The sequence below is a fragment of the Poecilia formosa genome, unplaced genomic scaffold (genome assembly GCF_000485575.1).
Source record: "Poecilia formosa unplaced genomic scaffold, Poecilia_formosa-5.1.2 Scaffold591, whole genome shotgun sequence".
Lineage (NCBI taxonomy): Eukaryota > Metazoa > Chordata > Actinopteri > Cyprinodontiformes > Poeciliidae > Poecilia > Poecilia formosa.
The window spans coordinates 191607-208638 of NW_006800530.1; the positions used below are offsets into that span (position 1 = coordinate 191607).

Below are 17032 nucleotides of genomic sequence, written 5' to 3' on the forward strand. Positions count from 1 at the left end.
CTGCTGAGTTAGCTATGGCCATCGGATTTCTTATGATGTAGGGTAGGGTAGGGTTAGGGTTACCCTAACCCCATTCTATCACTGATGATTAGACAGACATCTTCTGCCGCTCAGAGCACCACGAGTGAAAAGTGTGGAGGGAGAGGGGGGAATAACAGAAACACATAATTGGTAAGTTACGTTATTGCTTGGATTTTAATCAGTATGTTTTGCATCCAGTGAAAACAAACAAATAAACTGGACAATATGCTGGAAGTTTAGTGATATTTCCACAGTTGCGGTCTTGACTAGTCTTGAAATAAAATCCCGAGTCTGAGACGAGACCGAGACCATACAAAAATGGTCTCTAGACCAAGACCGATTTCGAGTACTACAACACTGCCTATTCCCCCACAAACGATGGGGGGGAACAGGTTTTTCAGTTAATTTGGATTGTTTGACAGTGTAGTGTGAATGCGAACTTCTGCAGCTGAAAATGTAACAAATGTTTAATTTTTGGTCCCCAATCAAATCGAGTCTACTGGACTATCAGGTGTGAAAAAACACCCTAAAAAGACTCTTTGTATGATCATTTTTTTAACTTGCCAAACTTGGGTTTGTGTGCATTGTGCAGGGGCAGTCATCGTTTCAACACCACAAGATGTTGCTCTGCTGGACGCTCGCAGAGGAGCCGAGATGTTTAGAAAACTTAACGTGCCGGTAATCTTTCTATCAGGGCAGAAACAAAGAATCTGTTGGTAATGTCTGAATTCTGGATGACAGCAGGTTTTCTGCCTGCAGGTTCTGGGTCTGGTTCAGAACATGAGCGTCTTCCAGTGTCCCAACTGTCATCATCATACCCACATCTTTGGATCCAACGGGGCAAAGCAACTTGCTGAGACGATCAGTGTCAAGTTTTTAGGTGAGACAGTCAAGAGCATCTTTTAAAACCTGATAACCAGATCATTATAGTGTGACTTTTGGTTTTCTCTGGAAAATATTTTAATTTCATGTAAAGCTTGTGGATTTGTTGTAAAATTTCTCTGTTTTGTGCCATAAAGCAATTTTCTGGTTCTCACCATGTCTTAGAACCAGAACTCCGTTTTTTTTTCTCTCAGGTGACGTCCCTCTTCACCTAAACATCAGAGAGACGTCGGACAAAGGACAGCCCATAGTCATCTCTTCTCCTGACAGCCCTGAGGTTTCTACATCATTCTATTTTTTATATGATTGCTTCAGTTAGTTTCAGTAATACCTTGAAGTTTCCTCCAAAATTATGTAACAGTTTGGTAAAATTCCTCATCTATAGAAGCTGCATAGTTTGTTTTTGCTGACCTGTAATGGCACACTGTGGGCCTTTCTCACTAATTTAAACCAACCATTATTTGTGTATACTAATGCCCATCATGGTCTTTTAAGTGTTAAATATTATCCACACTGATTCAAAGTGTGTGTAATACTCTACCACTTAGTGACCGGTTCATCGGATTCCCATTAATATTACTGTACTAAAGTTATACTAGTCTTTCCTATCAAAGATGGAAGAATTTTCTGTTTACCGGATCACTGTACAGGTTCTAAAACACAGCAGGACATAGTTTTTACTTATTACTTATACGTTACTTATTATTTTACTACCTTTTTTCATATGTTGCTTTTATGTAAAAAACCATATAGTCAAATATTAGAAAAATAAAAGTGTAGGTCTGTTCATAAACATATTGTTTATGAGCAGAGTTGTTCAAATATTATCTAATAGTTTTTCTTTTTAGTTTGAGGAACTCATTCAGTTATCGGTGTCAAAATTTTCTTCTGTTTTGTTTTTGTACATCCAGGCTGAGGCTTACAGGAAGGTGGCATCTGCTGTGATCCAGAACCTAGAGGAACTTACCAGATGACTAAAAACTTTTCTCTCTTTGTTTCTTTGATTTTTCTTTCATTCTCTCTTTGTGTTTGTTCCTTTCACCATATTTGTGTTGAAAAATCTGAAACTGTAAAACTGCCAATAAATAATTGAATAAAATCTTAAAACTTTATTTAGGTGAATATGCTTTCACCAGGCTGGTGGGGTGTTGATAAACTGGTCATTAACACCTTGAAGAAAAAGAGGTTGCCTTCACAATGGTAAAGTTTGACCTGCAGTGCATTAATGGTAATGCACTGCAGGTGATGATGGCATCACAAGATGTGTGGAGAGGGGGAAATATTTTTAAGTTTCCAGGTGTCCACAAGGGTGCAGACCCCAAAAGTAGCTCTATCCCCACAGCGATAGTGAAGAAGGCCCAGCAATGACCATTTTCTGACCTGTGGTGAGAGCTGCTGACAGTCTGCTGTCTTCTGGCATATCTGGATGATACACTATCTGCATTATCGCACACAGGAAGCCACTAGGGAAGGTCATCAACACCACCACATTAGCTGCTCATTTCTAGAGGGCTCGCAGAATTCTGAGGGACAGCGGGTGTTTGAGCTGCTGCCCTCAGGTCAAACACCCTGAGGGTGGGTGGGAGTTTGTGTATAGTCGCTGTTCCTTCATGTTGAGAGGAGCCAGTTGAGGTGGAAGAAGATGGATGGATGGATGGATGGATGGATGGATGGATGGATGGATGGATGGATGGATGGATGGATGGATGGATGGATCTTGTTTCTATTAAGTGAATTTGTGCTTTACACAAGTGCAAATTTTATATTTCTGATTAAAGGCTGCACTCTGTTCACACCTATTTTGTTCTGAATGTAGTTTTTGTTACAGATCAATGCATCTTGCATGGATCAGTAGACCACCTTCATTGTAACACACCAAAGTAGTAAGGTATGTAATACTACTCTATTGACAAAGATTTATCAATAGAGGACTGTAATCATTGTAGTGACTATTTGTCCAAAAACTCAAAATCCAAAAATAAAAAAACTTAAGACTTCAAGGCAACCACAGCAAAAATGAATTCAACTCAAATAGCAACGTGATGCACTGTGGGTACGCATTACAAAAAGACCAAAAGTCAAAAATGCAGTTCTTTGTTTGTACCCGAAACTATGGAATAAACTTCACAGGAGCCTTACTGTTTAGCTATTGATTGTCTGACCTGTGAACTGACAACTGATTGAGTGGCTGGATAGACTATCAAAGTAACTGGTGGTAGACTGCTAATAAACCATGTGACTACCCACGTGCATATTGAACTACCTAAACCCTAAGTATTTATACGTGTAACACCCAAAACCCAAAATGAAATCAATTAACCAATTAAGTTAATTACTGTTGTGATCTGTGTTTTTCTGTGTAGTTATTTTGAGATTTTCTGTGTTAAGTCCTGTTTCCCTGTGAGTCTGTCCTGTCCTCCCTGTTGATTAGTTCCAGCTGTGTCTAGTTTACTGATTACCCTCCCTGTGTATTTAAGTCCAACTGTTGTCTTTGTCTCTTGTCGGATCCTTGTCGTGTGTACGTCTTGTGTGCATCTCTGTTGTTCCCGTTGCTTCCTGTGCGGCCCGTTTGGGTTCCGTTCCGTCTGGATTATTTCATTATTAAATCATCTTCGTCTTCATCCTGGGTCCTCCCTGCGTTCTCCCTCACCACCTCACTTATACTACAAATCATGACAATTACTAGTCAAAAAAACTATTCTAAATAACTAGAATCAAACAAAAAATTCTAATTATAAATCAATCAGAAAAAAACAAATAAAAATAAACTAAATAATCCAAATTCTAAGATTTAACTAAAAATAAAGAAATAGCTCATTTGACTTAAAATAATCAAAAACTGAGAAGATGAACTATGAGAGTTGTTGAAATGGTTAGAAAAAGTTTTCAATCAAAATTCATTTGCACATTTCTTAATATTTTTGTCACTTGTTTCAGAAAGTGAAACTCAAATTCATTTCACAGAGTGAAATATTTCACATCTTTTACTTGTCATTTTGATGATCATGGCTTATAGATAATGAAAACTCAAAATTCAGAGTCAAGACATCCAAATAGTACATCAGATCAAAAAAAGATATTTTAAACACAAATATCAGAGGTCTGAGAAGTATGTTTATTTAATCAGTACTTGGGTGGGACTCCTTAAAGCACAGATATGCAGTGTAGCATGGAGGTGATCAGTCTGTGGTTCTTCTGGAGATGTTTACCTTATTTGGTCCAGGGTCTCTTATCTTCCTCTTGACAATACTGCATAGATCCTCTGACAGGAGTGTCAAACTCATTTTCATTTCAACAACCTAGGGCAAAAAAATAAGGTGTGCGGAAACTAAATGCCAGAGTTTGCAGTGCCTGGTTTCTAACAGGTAAGGATCAAATTGTTTAAATTATATTTTCAGATATTTTATTGAACAGTCACTTAGAAAGACAATCATCCATAAGTAAGGTAAGATATATTATTTTTACACCCTATCTTGGTGGTCCCCAGAAAAGGTTTGAGTGCTAATGTTGTTAGCAGCTAGCTTCAATTCAAATTCAAAAGTACTTTATTAATCCCAAAGGGAAATTAAATGTCGTAGCTCAGGGATCCCTAAACTTTTTCCTGTGAGGGCCACATAACTTTTCCCTTCTCTGGTGGGGGCCGGAGTCAGTTTGTAACAGAAAAAGTGTGACGATTGCAGGAGTGCCAAAATGTAAAAATGTATTATTTTCCAGAAAGCACAATCAATTCCCTATTAAAACCTAATTCCGTTTTAATGGACGCTTTCTTGTTTTATTTCCAATTTTGACTTCCAATGATTCACTTCCTGCTAAAGAGCCCCCGGGTGGTTGAAGAAAAATCCACATATAAGCCGCATGGTTCAAAGCTTAGGAAAAAAGTAGCGGCTTAAGTCCGGAAAATACGGTATATGAAAAAAAATCTAAACGCTCTCTGGTATTGTTCAGGGGGCCAGACCAAATGTGGAGGCGGGCCGGATCTGGCCCGCGGGCCGTAGTTGGGGGACCACGGTCATAGCTCATCAAGATTCTTCAAAGACCCATTGAAGATGGCAATGGCTATCGGCAGAAAAGATCTCCTGAAGCGATCTGTACCACACTGAACCTGAAGAAGCCTCTGACTGAAGATGCTCTGCCTTCCCAAGACAGTCTCATGAAGAGGATGGTCAGAGTTGTCCATAATTTTATTGATTTTATGAAAAATCCTTCTTTGCATACTCATCTCCAGAGGTTCTTAGTACTGATATTGGCATTTTACATCTTACTTTATTATTTTTAGGTTGTCCAAGCGCAGGAGGTTATGTAAATTCCCAAGACTGGGCCTCTACTGTTAACCTGGGTTGTGACTATTTCCACTCTCTCTGGTCACAATCATGTTTTTAATGGGGTTTCAGTAGATCCCTGTGAATAGTTGACCTACATTGTACAGTATGACTCAACATTAACGTACAACTCCAGCATGAATTTGGGTTTACAGAAGCTAAATAAATTATTTACCAGGAGACCCAAGCACATAGAAATAACATGGGTTAGCTTGTTGTTAGCGATAGCATCATTATCATCTAATTACTTAAAATAGCACAACTCACCAGCAGAAACAAGTCTACAGTCATTTAATGCTTCTCTTGATCCTAAATGGTTGACCCAACCTGAAACTAAATATTTGTATGCTTCCAGGTTTTTAAAAGCTTTCGCCTGGCTTGTCGAATAATATGAGGTCTGCAGCTAAAGATAGTCATGTTGATCGCCTTTTCATTTTATTACTGTGAGAACTTATAGATTTATTCTATAATGTCATGACAGTGATTCATAAAAGAAAAGACTTTGTAATATTCAAAGATTTTCTTTTTATTAAAAAAGAAAGAATCATTTCCACTATTTTTGGCTTCAGCCTGCTCTTCTTCTGGCCCCTCCTATATTAAAAGGAGGGGATATCAAATTTCCTTTGATATCAAATTTTCTACATAATGATTCCAGGCTTCTATTCTTTCATGAATTAAACCAGAGGTTCCCAAACTATGGATGCCACTGGGGGAGCTCAGGACACAAAGTTTGGGAACCACTGCATTAAACTATTATGGTGTCAATAGAAAAAATAGGGAATTCCAAACCACAGAGCAGAGAACATATTCATCGGACTAACTGTGAAACACTACTCAATCTGTGTCTCAATAAAGGTGTCAAAACAGTATTTATTTAAATTCATCTGTAAAATAAATCCCACTATTTTAGGGCTTGTGTGCTTAAGAAACATGATAATGTTACGAATATCTTTAAAAGTTGCCTCTTTGGTCATATTTTAGTCCTTTTTCTCATCAATGTCTGAGAGTTTAGAGCAGGGGTGGGCAATCCTGGTCCTCAAGAGCCGGTACCCTGCGACTCTTAGATGTCTCCCTGGTCCAACACACTTAAATCCAACAGCTGAATCACCTCCTAAATGAAGTCAAGTTCTACAGCAGTGGTCCCCAAAGTCAGTCCTCGAGGGCTGGCATCCTGCATGTTTTAGTTCTCTCCCTGGTGGTAGTAACAACCTTTTCAGCATGTCAATGTTCTTCTTAGGCCTTCGAATTAGCCATCATTTGATCCAGGTGCGCTAAACCAGGGAGAGAAATAAAACACTACCCCGGCCCTCAAGGACCAACTTTGGGGACCACTGTCCTGCTAACGACCTCATTATTTGACTCAGGTGTGTTGAAGTAGAGAAACACCTAAAAGCTGCAGGAGACTGGCCCTCAAGGCCTGGAGTTGCCCATCCCTGGTTTAGAGTGATGTGCGTTACTGTGACGGGGCATGCAATTCTCGGCATAAGACCCCTCACAAAATTCCGCCCTGGGCAGTTGTCCATATCAGAAACCGCCACTGCACAAAGTTTTTGTGCAGTAAAGTCAATTACATCCTATCATCTATTTTTAGTTATTAAAATGATCTGTAGCCCAGGGGTGTCCAAACTTTTTGCAAAGGGGGCCAGATTTGGTGTGTTAAAAATGTAGGGGGGCCAACCTTGGTGGACGTTCTTTACATAGAACAGCAATATATTTAAACACATTTCAGCAAGCCATTCTGTGTTTTACATTTGCTTTTTTTATTTTAATTTCAGCGATCTTTGGTTGATTTAAAGGAAATCTGCTGAATAAGCAGTATATGATGTAGCATCGATGTGCGCATGCGCATTACCACAACATAGGAGGGATTTATGGGTAGCACAGATAAACAGAACACCTGTTGTGGGTGGAAGGAGTCAAGCGACTACCGTCAGAGCGGGGGTCGAGGGGTTGCGACGTAATTACTCTAATACGGGAAGTTTACGGGGAAGTGCTAATACGAGAGCACGCCGGGACAGAATGGTAAAATACGGTAGTTTCCCGGCCAAAACGGGAGACTTGACGGGTATGAGTTGAACAGTAGCATGAATACTCGAATGCACCACAAGACGTAGTGCGGAAGTCACACGTCTTCAGCTGACGTAGTACGGAAGTAAACAATCCTCAGCGGACGTGGAGTGAGGTTCTTGTCAGTTCAACGCCTGAAATTACTTATTTAATAGAACAGTAGCTCATTTAGTCACTGCTGTGGTTCGCATAAGTTCAGAGAACGCTACTTGCTTTGAGTGAACGTGGGCTATAACGTTGGCTATAACCTCGACTGCAAAATAGATGGCGTCGGTTGAGGAGGCCAGTAGGCCGTTCGCTGGGCTGTCAGACGTCTCCATATCGGAAGAGATACCAGTGGAAGGAGATATTGCCGTCCCCGTTGGCCCATCCACAAGAGACGATGAGTTTTCCACTCTAGACGAGCCGGTGAAGGAAACTATTGTGCGTGACCTCCGAGCCGTGGGGAACAAGTTCATTCACGTGCTGTATCCAAAGCGGAGCTCGGCTCTGCTGCGTGACTGGGACCTGTGGGGTCCGCTGCTGCTCTGCGTCACGTTGGCTCTGCTGCTTCAAGGCGGCGCGGCCGACAAGGATGACCAGGGAGGACCGCAGTTTGCCGAGGTAATCAAGCTTTTTCAAACATTCAATCAGTGGGTTCTAATATCTGAGTTATAAATCCTCTGGAGTGTTCTTCTTGGCCGTTCTCCATATGAGGTGATGTAGAGGATGTACATTACGTCAGTTATGTATGAGGCTACTTTGTTGAGACTGCAACTAATTTAAGTTTGAACTTTATCTTCGTAGAAGTTCAGGCACGCAAAATGGCTAGGCACACTTGAGAGAAATTATATGTCAGTACAGTTTGAAATTGTGACGTTAATGCATATTATGAATAAGTTGAACATATTTCCAAACACAGCAGAAGTATACTTGCCACCATGGAAGATTTTCTCACGTCAGTTCATTGTTTAATTATAATCACAGCAATTTACTGTAAAGTATTTTTTCCTGGAGAGGGGTTGTGTGATCTCCAAGCTTCACTCTGACTTCTTTAACTGCAGTGTTAATAGAGTCAACTCGTATTCAGATACTGATTTTTTTGGAGCAGGATTTTTCAACTTGCCCAGGCATCAGCTACACATAACAATGGAAATATTTTGATTAAATTAGTTAATGTTTATCTCATCAAAGTTTTGTGTTTTAGCAATGCTTTGTTTGGGACTTATCCACACAAATTTATTTCTGAACTCAACTTTGGTCAAATGAATAAGGTCCTGGTAGAATAACCAGACCAACAAGGACAGTCATTTAAATGTCTTAGTGCTTATTTTCTAAAGGGAGAGTTTTTAAAAAACAGCATTCTTACTGATTCAATTCAGTTAAAATAATTGATTATTAAGTGATAAAAGTAATCCAAATTGAAAAACAAATTTGTTAATTTAATTGTCCTGTTTTCACCAGGTTTATATCATTATTAGGTCAAGCTGTATTCCAAACAGAAAACACTTTGTCACACAGAATTTTATTTTCAAACATTTATTTTTGATTTGTGTAGATTGTCCGTCATCCAGGACAGGGTAATCCTTGTTCTCAAATAGAAAGCAGATGGACTTCTTGTCTTGTTTCTTTAAGATGTTTCAGTTCTCAACCAAAAGGTTTTCTGACAGGTGGATCTAAAAATTCTAATATTGTGAAATAGCTGAATAACTTTTGTCACTTTTGGACATTAAACCCTGAACTTCAAGCAACATGGATTCAGTGCCTCTCCACTGTCTCCAGACTTTCATTCAACCCCCCAAAATGCATCTTGCATGTGCACACCATGTGAGATCAGATGCTCAGAACCCGTTGGTGTTTCAAAGTACCTAAAACCAAAAACATGACTTTCTATAACTGACAGCTTTCTATATTATAACAAGAAAAATGTATCAGTGACTAGTAGAACACTGAAGTGCAAAGTGATGTAGCTCCATTCTACTCTGCTCCCTCTGGAGCTTTCTGTTTCATCTTGTTAAAATCAATGTAAACTGTAGGTATCATCACCTGACCTATCGTGCAAGTCAAACACCTGCAGGAGATTTTTTAGTAAGTAAAACACTGATATTGGAAGGAACTGCTAAAGTCTAGTCCCATCCACCTTCACTAGTGGCTTCAATAGAACTCAGTCTGTATTCTATATAGTGTGATTTGGTTAAAAAAAAAAGGTTGCCTCTTCTCAACTGATCTCCCCAGTCAGGCAGTTTACAGCACTGGACAGGAAAGTTCAAATTAACAAAATGCAAATTAAAACAGTGCTGCATCTCATACTCACCATACATATGATAAAATACAGTAGAAACTTTTCATGGTACTGTGTGTGTAGACTTGTGACTAGCCATTATATTGCTACTCACTATCAGAGACTGTTACAAACAAAAGTTTGGCTATTAGTCAGCATATGATTAAAAGAGCAAAAAACAAGAATTTGCCAAAGGGGGATTCTCTAATTTTTTCCAACTACTGCTTCCCTTTTTTTTTTTTTTTTACAACGTAAACCTGTGGCCATGGAATGTTGTTTTGAATGTAATTCTGAGTTTATAAGTTTTGCAATAACTGACAACTGTACTTTTTCAAATTGTCTCTCATCCCAGGTCTTTGTCATCATTTGGTTCGGCTCTATTGTCATCACTCTTAACTCCAAGCTCCTGGGTGGCACAATCTCTTTCTTCCAGAGCCTGTGTGTACTGGGATACTGCATCATGCCTCTGACAGTGGCCCTCATTGTGTGTCGGATTGTCCTGCTCAGTAGTTCAGGGAAGGTGAGCTTTGCTGTTCGACTGGGAGTGGTGACAGCATCTTTTGGCTGGTCTACCTTTGCTTCTACGGCCTTTCTTGCTGACAGCCACCTGACCAACCGCAAGGCACTTGTGGTATATCCAGTGTTTCTCTTCTATTTTGTGATTGGGTGGATGATATTGACATTTTCATCAGGAAACTGACAAGACTATTTTTGCTATGTTGGGAAGTAAAACCTGAATTTCCATATTTAAACTTGGGTGACTACTGAGATATTCCAAACTTCCTATTCCAAACTTCTTTTAGAAAAAGTCAAAACAGTGCTTCAGCTAGAGAGAAGTTCATGGATGTTTTTTTTTCTTCTTATTTCTGTTTACTGTCAAGCATTAAATTTTTCCCTTCTGTTTTGTAATTAGAGGGATTAAAGAATGTCTCCCAGCACCAGTAGTCGACTTGACACAAGAATAAGTTGTTTTTATGACTGTTCAACATTATCATTAAAATACATTGATAAGTTTGGATGAAATTATGGGGTGTTTTCTGTCTCTGGCTCAATGTGTTGCAACATTTTATTGTTTTCATCTAGGAGCACCAAAGCTACAATAGAATTATGCTTTGTTCCAAACATGTTATTCTTTTTTTATTGTATTCACTATCAGTATAGTTCCAGATGTTAGTATTCTAAAAGTCCACTTTTAAATATGTGACCCAAGAATGCAGTGAATATAGAGAGATGCACTTTAAGGCTCTAAAGACAAATCTTTAAGGTGCACTACATGCTGAAGAGAACTAAAACAGAACAGATCTTTTGAATTTTAGTTAAGTGCATCACCATCTGGTGGCTACCCACACAAAAATAAGTTATTCTAAGTTTTATTCTATTATCTAAATTACGCTGTTATTGGCTCTTTTGTTATTGCAATGTTTTTAAGTTTCACTTCAAAATGTTAATTACCGGTCTGTCACAGTGGAGAGAGCTTAGCCAAAAAGTGAAACTCTAGATTTACCGGTCAGTCTACCTTCCTACCCTGATCTATGGTCAGCATTGGGTCATGACTGAAGGAACAAGATCATGGATACAAGTGGCCGAAATGAGTTTTCTCTGTAGGGTGTGTGGGCTCTCCCCTTAGAGACTGGGTGAGAAGCTCACAGTCTACTCAGAGTAGAGTTGCTGCTCCTCCATGACGAGAGGAGCCAGTTGAGGTGACTCGGGCTGTCCTCCAGGATGCCTCCTGTCCTCCAGGATGCCTCCTGGAGGACATTGAGAGGAACCCTGGAGGGACTATGTTTCTTAGCTAGCCTGGGAATGCCTTGGGCTTCCCCGGAGGAGTTGGCAAAAGTGGCTGGGGAGAAGGAAGTCTGGGTCTCCCTTTAGGCTGCTACTCCTGACTGCGGACAAGTAAAAGAAAATGGTGGTTGGATTAAAAACATTAAAAATGGAGATGATTTTTAGAAAAGGGCATATGTGAATAAAAATGTAGCCAGTGGATTAAATCATTAATATCTTAATTTCACTTTTCATCCCCTTAAAACAAAAGGTCACCATTTATTATACCAAAACTTAAAAGAATTGATTTCTTGTATAAGATCCAGTTTTGGAAATCTTTCTAAAAATATTTATGAAGTTGCAATTTAAAAAAAACAAGTGTCTCAATATCTGCCACAAAATGCACAGGAGTTTATATTTATATTTAATTTCTTTTGCAGAAAGTCATTACAGGGAAAAAGTCATACATAATTTTGAAATTCATTTCCTGATATTTGTGTGAGTGAAAAAGAAAGGTATATGGTTCTTATTTAGAGATATCATGATTCTTAAATGTTTTCTTCTTGGGATAGAGGGGAAAAATTGACAGGGTATTATGAATTTACATTTTTTGTCCCTATAGCCATTCATAATCAGTGATGGCTCTTTTTAAGTAACAGCTAAACATGTAATCATACCTTTAGCTGAATCATAGCAGGAGGGATTGCCATGCTGTTTAATTGAATGTTTGTACATTTTAATATGTATTTTAGACAAAATCATCATATTAACATATACAATAAAAAAAATTGCCATTAAAATATGAAGTTCACAGAGCAAGCCGTCTGTCGCCAAAAAAAAGTTTTAGAACGTAAAGAATTGAAATAATTTTTGTTTCACTTTACTGCGAATACATCAAATTTTGCTCTTATTTTCAACAAGCAAAGCCCATTTGGACAGTCAAATATCTCCTTTAATGACTTTGGAAAGCAAAAATACCTATGCTGTACATTTTAAATCGATTATTTATTGTAGTTGTGTTTTTTAGCAGCACAAAGGCCTAAACACTGATAGGTCCGCCATTTTGGATGTCGAAATTGATCTGCAGGGCACATGATCCTAATTCTCAAATTTTTGCACGCTTGTAAACTGCACACTTGAACCCTTGTTCACTTTAAGTAAACACTTCATAGAGGGGCGGAAGGTTGAATACGCCCCGGGGACCGGGGCGTATTCAACTCCAGGTCGGCCCCTATAGGATGCTTGCCGCCGGACGGTTCTCAGTGTAACGCTAAAAGAACTCGACCGTCTTCCGGTGTAAACATAAGGCTGCAGTTGGAATAAATTCGCCGAAAACTTCAAAATAGCGACCCATTAAAAAGCCTAAAATTATTAACAGTATATTTACGCACTAGGTTTGTTGATTGTTGTTCTAGACGCTGAGTGCATGAAGTAATGGAAGGGCCACCGCAGCTACCACCTGAACTTTGGGTTTATGTGTTTAGCTATCTTAGCACAGAAGAAAAACACACGGTTCGCTCCTGCTGCAGGCACTTAAAGAAGCTTATCGACCACCCATCCCTATGGAAGGACTACACTGTGGTGATGTCCGAACTTCGCCGCTACACTTACGGCTTCTGGCACACATTGAATTACCGCAAGCTCACCCGGGTGGCTGTGCGACATCTGCGGCGAAAAGAGTGGCGACGTCTGGTAAAGTTCCTCCCGTCGCTCACGGCCATAGTATTTGTAGATGGCGGGCGACAATATAAAGAGAAATACATGGACAACCTTGCCCGATTTCCCAACCTACGTGACCTCGGGGTACGGAACGCTACTTGGGATGAAGCGTTGCTTGGCCACAGCCTAACGGAGCACCTTCAGGAGCGCCTTACACACCTGAGCGTGTGCAACGTACGGCTGCCCAACACTGTGGAGTTCATAAAAACTGTGTCCCAGCTGGTCAACCTGCGCTTCCTCCTTTTCCACCAGCAGAGTGAGGGTTATGGGCTGGACACGGTGAGGCCTGTTCCCCGCAACGACTTCCACGCCATGTTGCTGAAGCTGAAGAAGCTGATCCACCTTTCCTGGGGGATGAAGGGGGAGCCACCAGAACCGCTTCCTGACGACTACTTGAGTCCACCGAATCCAGAACAGCCAGGTATGCCTTCTCCTTATACCTGCTGTCATAGCTTCACAAGTGACAGCCCGAATTATACACTGTACGTTCAATCCCATTTAAATAGCGTAAATATACTTATTTGGAGAACAAGCAACATACACAAACGGTCTGCGTCAGAAGGAGCCTTCCTTTGGAACAGACCGTCATATTTTCCCTGTATTTCCATCACAATGTAGTTGTTAGGACACAGGTTCAAAACTACTATATGTAGCTTCATATTTAGCAAACCAGAAATCCACCTTAAGTAAGACTACGTCATGGCCACTGTTGTATTAATTTTCACCAGATAGTTGATGGACAACAATAACAGCCGAGTAGCAGTTTTATAGATTTTCCAGCTTGAAAATATACAAACTATCACTTTGCTCCAGTTATTTCAGTTAATAAAAATTAGAACTCCTTAACCTCTCATGTAATCCAGTGTTAAAGCCATAATCTACACTCCTGGATCTGCTATTTAACGTTTTCCTTTCTGCTGCAGGAATGTCTTCGTATGGTGGCCCGGCACTGACCAGCCTGGAGCTTGTGGACTACCCAGAGACTATCCTCCCTGAAAATGCTCTGAGGAGTCTGACCTCACTGCGGTCTCTTGCTGTCCGCTACAGGTACATCAGAGAAGGGATTGAGTGTCGACTCAGGTCCTGGCTGATCCCACTGCGACAGTTGGAGTCACTCACCATCATTGGTGAGTTCTGCTGCCTTTCAGCATTTTTTACATTCTGTAGTTTGTTTATGCTGATGGATGGTGGATAAATCACAAGTACACAATATTAAAATGTTCTTCAAATACATTTTAATATAAAATATTTAAGATTTTAATATCACATTTTTGTAGCTTGCTGGTCTGGTAATTAGGATGTGAGTTAGCATAGCAGAGAACAAAGCTAATTCTCATTGGGGAATTTTCATCAAACAGCATCAGTCATTCTTCCACTAAAAGTGGAACATAATGATATTTAGAAACATGTAATTAGATTAATCCTAAACTGACTCTTTTCTTTTTTTTCTTCATCAATACTGTTTGAGTTTTACCTCCTTGCACAGTGAGAGTAAACATCAGCAGAGGTCTAGCCAGGTGGTCCTACCCTCAGTGTAACAGAGCTCAGCTGAGTGCCAACAGTTTGTAGTATAAAGACAGCTGGAAGGTCCATTCACTGCTTCATCTGTGTTCCTGGCTGCCATTATATCAGGAAGACTAAAGAACACACCGATTCTGTCAGGTCATTTCACACAAAGAGAGCTAAGCTTGCATCATGCTGTGTAAATCCCACCACCAAGGTAAACGTCTCATGTTGATGCAGTGGACTTGTGACAGTCCAGATGTCAGCCTTGCTAAAACACATTTGTTGTTTCCTAAAAGCTGTCACTCAGAACAGTTGCAGCCACAACAAGGAGCATGAGGAGTTTGAAGCCTCAAGTAGAGAAACGGTGGAGAGACCAGGCCTCTGTGCTAGTAGGTGTCCTGGAAGCTGCACCCTTCAGACACCAGAAGCCTCTGCCTAGAAGAGTGCAGCTCAAGTGGAAACAGCCAAAGTGAATCAGGCAAAAGGGAAGTTCTTTAGAATCATGTGCTGATATCATTTTTGGTTAGATACACAAAAACACCGAGCTTATCCAAAATCTGGTACTTTCAATATAGGTTCCAGTAACAAATCCCCGTGAAAGTCCTGTTGATGGGAGAATTTAGAATTTGACGTTTTCATTGAATTTGGCACAATCACTGTGTTGGTTCTGAGAGGAAATGTTCTAATATTTCTGAAGGTGGCAACTCCCTTGCTACATACACAACCACCATCCCACCCAGTGTGACCAGGCTGACACTGCGAGTAGCCATAACTCTGAAAGACATGGACTCCATTGCTCCTAAAGTTCCAGGACTGGAGCACCTGGACATTGAGCAGAACCGTTCTAGTGGAAGCCTGTGCAGACGGATCCCCATGCTATTTCCTCATCTCAAGACTCTTAGGATACGGTGAGTGGCAATATTTGGACACTTGTTACTGGAATGCACACTTCACTAATGTTTAGATTAGATTTAAAGATAAAATCATTATAATATGTTGACTATTGCTACATTAAACCTTATATTCACAGAATGAGGGGAAAAATGTAAGAAATCATAAAATCATATTTTCAAGGTGTGTTGTCTGTGTTGTCTGTTGAACACAAAGGAATTTTAAAAATTAACATCATATGTTGAAAAAGACAATTGGAGGACTTATAAAATTGCCTTTGTGAGTTTTCCATCATGCTATAATGTTTCCCCCATCAAAAACATTCCTGAGCTGTTGCTTTTATTCTTTCATGCATGTTTGAGAAATCGTTGAATCTCCTGTGGCAACCATTCTGAGTGCTTAAATGCTTGCTCTCATAAAACTGTGCCTATGAGGTGAGAATGAGCTTAGTGGAAATTTTATAGCAACTGAAGATAACAGTACTTGCTATAAAATGGCATTATGTTCTTGGAAATACACAATACTGCCCCTTTAAGAATTTTGACGTGCAGCAGAAAACTATAACATAACTTTTCCTCAATGAATATTTCCATTACAATCTTCTTAACTGTGACATTTGATGACATCCATCCATTATCATACATGCTTGTCCCTAGTAGAGTCCCCAGAGGTGCTGTTCCTATCTCCAGCGGTTAATGGATGAGAGATGGGGTCACCCTGGACAGGTTGCCAGACCATCACATGTTGATGATGACATAGAAAAATCTAAATCTTCCTGTGATAAAAACAACCATGCGGATCGCTATCAAAGAAACAATACCAACGGAGCAACAATTATCAAGGCCCCTATGATCCAGTATCTGCCTTAATCACTATCCCATGTCATTGTGGACGACCTATGACCTTTCAATGCTGTGATTTGTGCTTTGACCCACAATTCAGTGCCTCTCACTGTTTTAGATGTGATCTGAACAATCCCTAAACATGAACAGCTCTGTTTATTTTCTTCAACCTTTAACATGTTTCTCATGTTCTCATCTGCAGATTTTTCCGCCGGGAGCCAGAGAAAGATCTCCTTAGTCTCCACAAACTACGACACCTGGTGCAGCTGGAACTCCTGGTTGAGCGCTCCTTCATTCTGAGGGATTACCTGAACGGCCACCCGTGGCCCAGCCCCTGTGTGCAGGAGCTCATCAATGAGCTTCGGGATCTGTCAGAGAACAGGATCACAGTCATCACCACAATGCGCCAGAGAAACCTTCTAAGAGAGTGTGACTGTTTGTGGGAGGGGGACTGATCTGCTTTACATAGGGCAAGACAAAAAGGTACACGGTTCATAAGTGCAATGCTCAAAGACAGTCAAAAAAAAGTTCAGAGGTTAAAGCTGCAGTGGTTGCCAATTTTCCTAAAATGAAACATTTGGATTCTGTATGTACGCATTTCTTAATAAATTGACATTCATATCAATGGCTGAGGATTCATAGTGACCTTTTAGCTGATTAAGTACCGGCTCTAACAGATTTCTGTGACTTTCAGAAAAGTCAAGTGGTACGCTTCAAGACACAGTTCTGGGACTCAAACTCTAAAATCCACAGCTTTCCCA

At 40.1% G+C, this 17032-nt stretch overlaps 3 protein-coding genes across 4 annotated transcripts in view; all 3 read left to right on the top strand.

Annotated features, from left to right (window-relative positions):
• nubpl (nucleotide binding protein-like) overlaps positions 1-2702 on the top strand; it is a 19560-nt gene extending 16858 nt beyond the window's left edge. The window contains exons 8-11 of one of the 2 annotated variants that reach the window (XR_475134.2): positions 614-699; positions 781-901; positions 1069-1180; positions 1815-1907. Coding sequence is in view for 1 of the 2 variants with exons in the window: in XM_007541137.2 (XP_007541199.2) it covers positions 614-699; positions 781-901; positions 1098-1180; positions 1815-1877 (353 nt within the window). In the remaining variant the exon portion in view is untranslated. Of the gene's footprint in view, positions 1-613; positions 700-780; positions 902-1068; positions 1181-1814 lie in introns of both variants that reach the window. The other variant, XM_007541137.2, reaches the window with a different exon arrangement.
• Positions 2703-7079: 4377 nt separating this feature from the next.
• On the top strand, positions 7080-10572 carry yipf6 (Yip1 domain family, member 6). Its single transcript, XM_007541139.2, has 2 exons — positions 7080-7892; positions 9902-10572. The coding sequence occupies exons 1-2, from the start codon at positions 7554-7556 to the stop codon at positions 10247-10249; spliced, it is 687 nt and encodes a 228-aa protein (XP_007541201.1). The 5' UTR covers positions 7080-7553; the 3' UTR covers positions 10250-10572.
• A 1456-nt stretch (positions 10573-12028) lies between these two features.
• LOC103129910 (uncharacterized) lies at positions 12029-16896 on the top strand. The gene is made up of 4 exons (XM_007541140.2): positions 12029-13453; positions 13956-14159; positions 15236-15446; positions 16474-16896. Exons 1-4 carry the CDS (start codon positions 12748-12750, stop codon positions 16724-16726), a joined length of 1374 nt encoding a protein of 457 aa, XP_007541202.1. The 5' UTR covers positions 12029-12747; the 3' UTR covers positions 16727-16896.
• Positions 16897-17032: the final 136 nt, after the last annotated feature.

Coding starts and splice junctions, on each gene's coding strand:
- LOC103129910 (XM_007541140.2), top strand. CDS start 12,748: ATGGAAGGGCCACCGCAGCTACCACCTGAACTTTGGGTTTATGTGTTT. Junction 13,454..13,955: donor ACCGAATCCAGAACAGCCAG/GTATGCCTTCTC, acceptor TTTCTGCTGCAG/GAATGTCTTCGTATGGTGGC. Junction 15,447..16,473: donor CTCAAGACTCTTAGGATACG/GTGAGTGGCAAT, acceptor TCTCATCTGCAG/ATTTTTCCGCCGGGAGCCAG.
- yipf6 (XM_007541139.2), top strand. CDS start 7,554: ATGGCGTCGGTTGAGGAGGCCAGTAGGCCGTTCGCTGGGCTGTCAGAC. Junction 7,893..9,901: donor GAGGACCGCAGTTTGCCGAG/GTAATCAAGCTT, acceptor CTCTCATCCCAG/GTCTTTGTCATCATTTGGTT.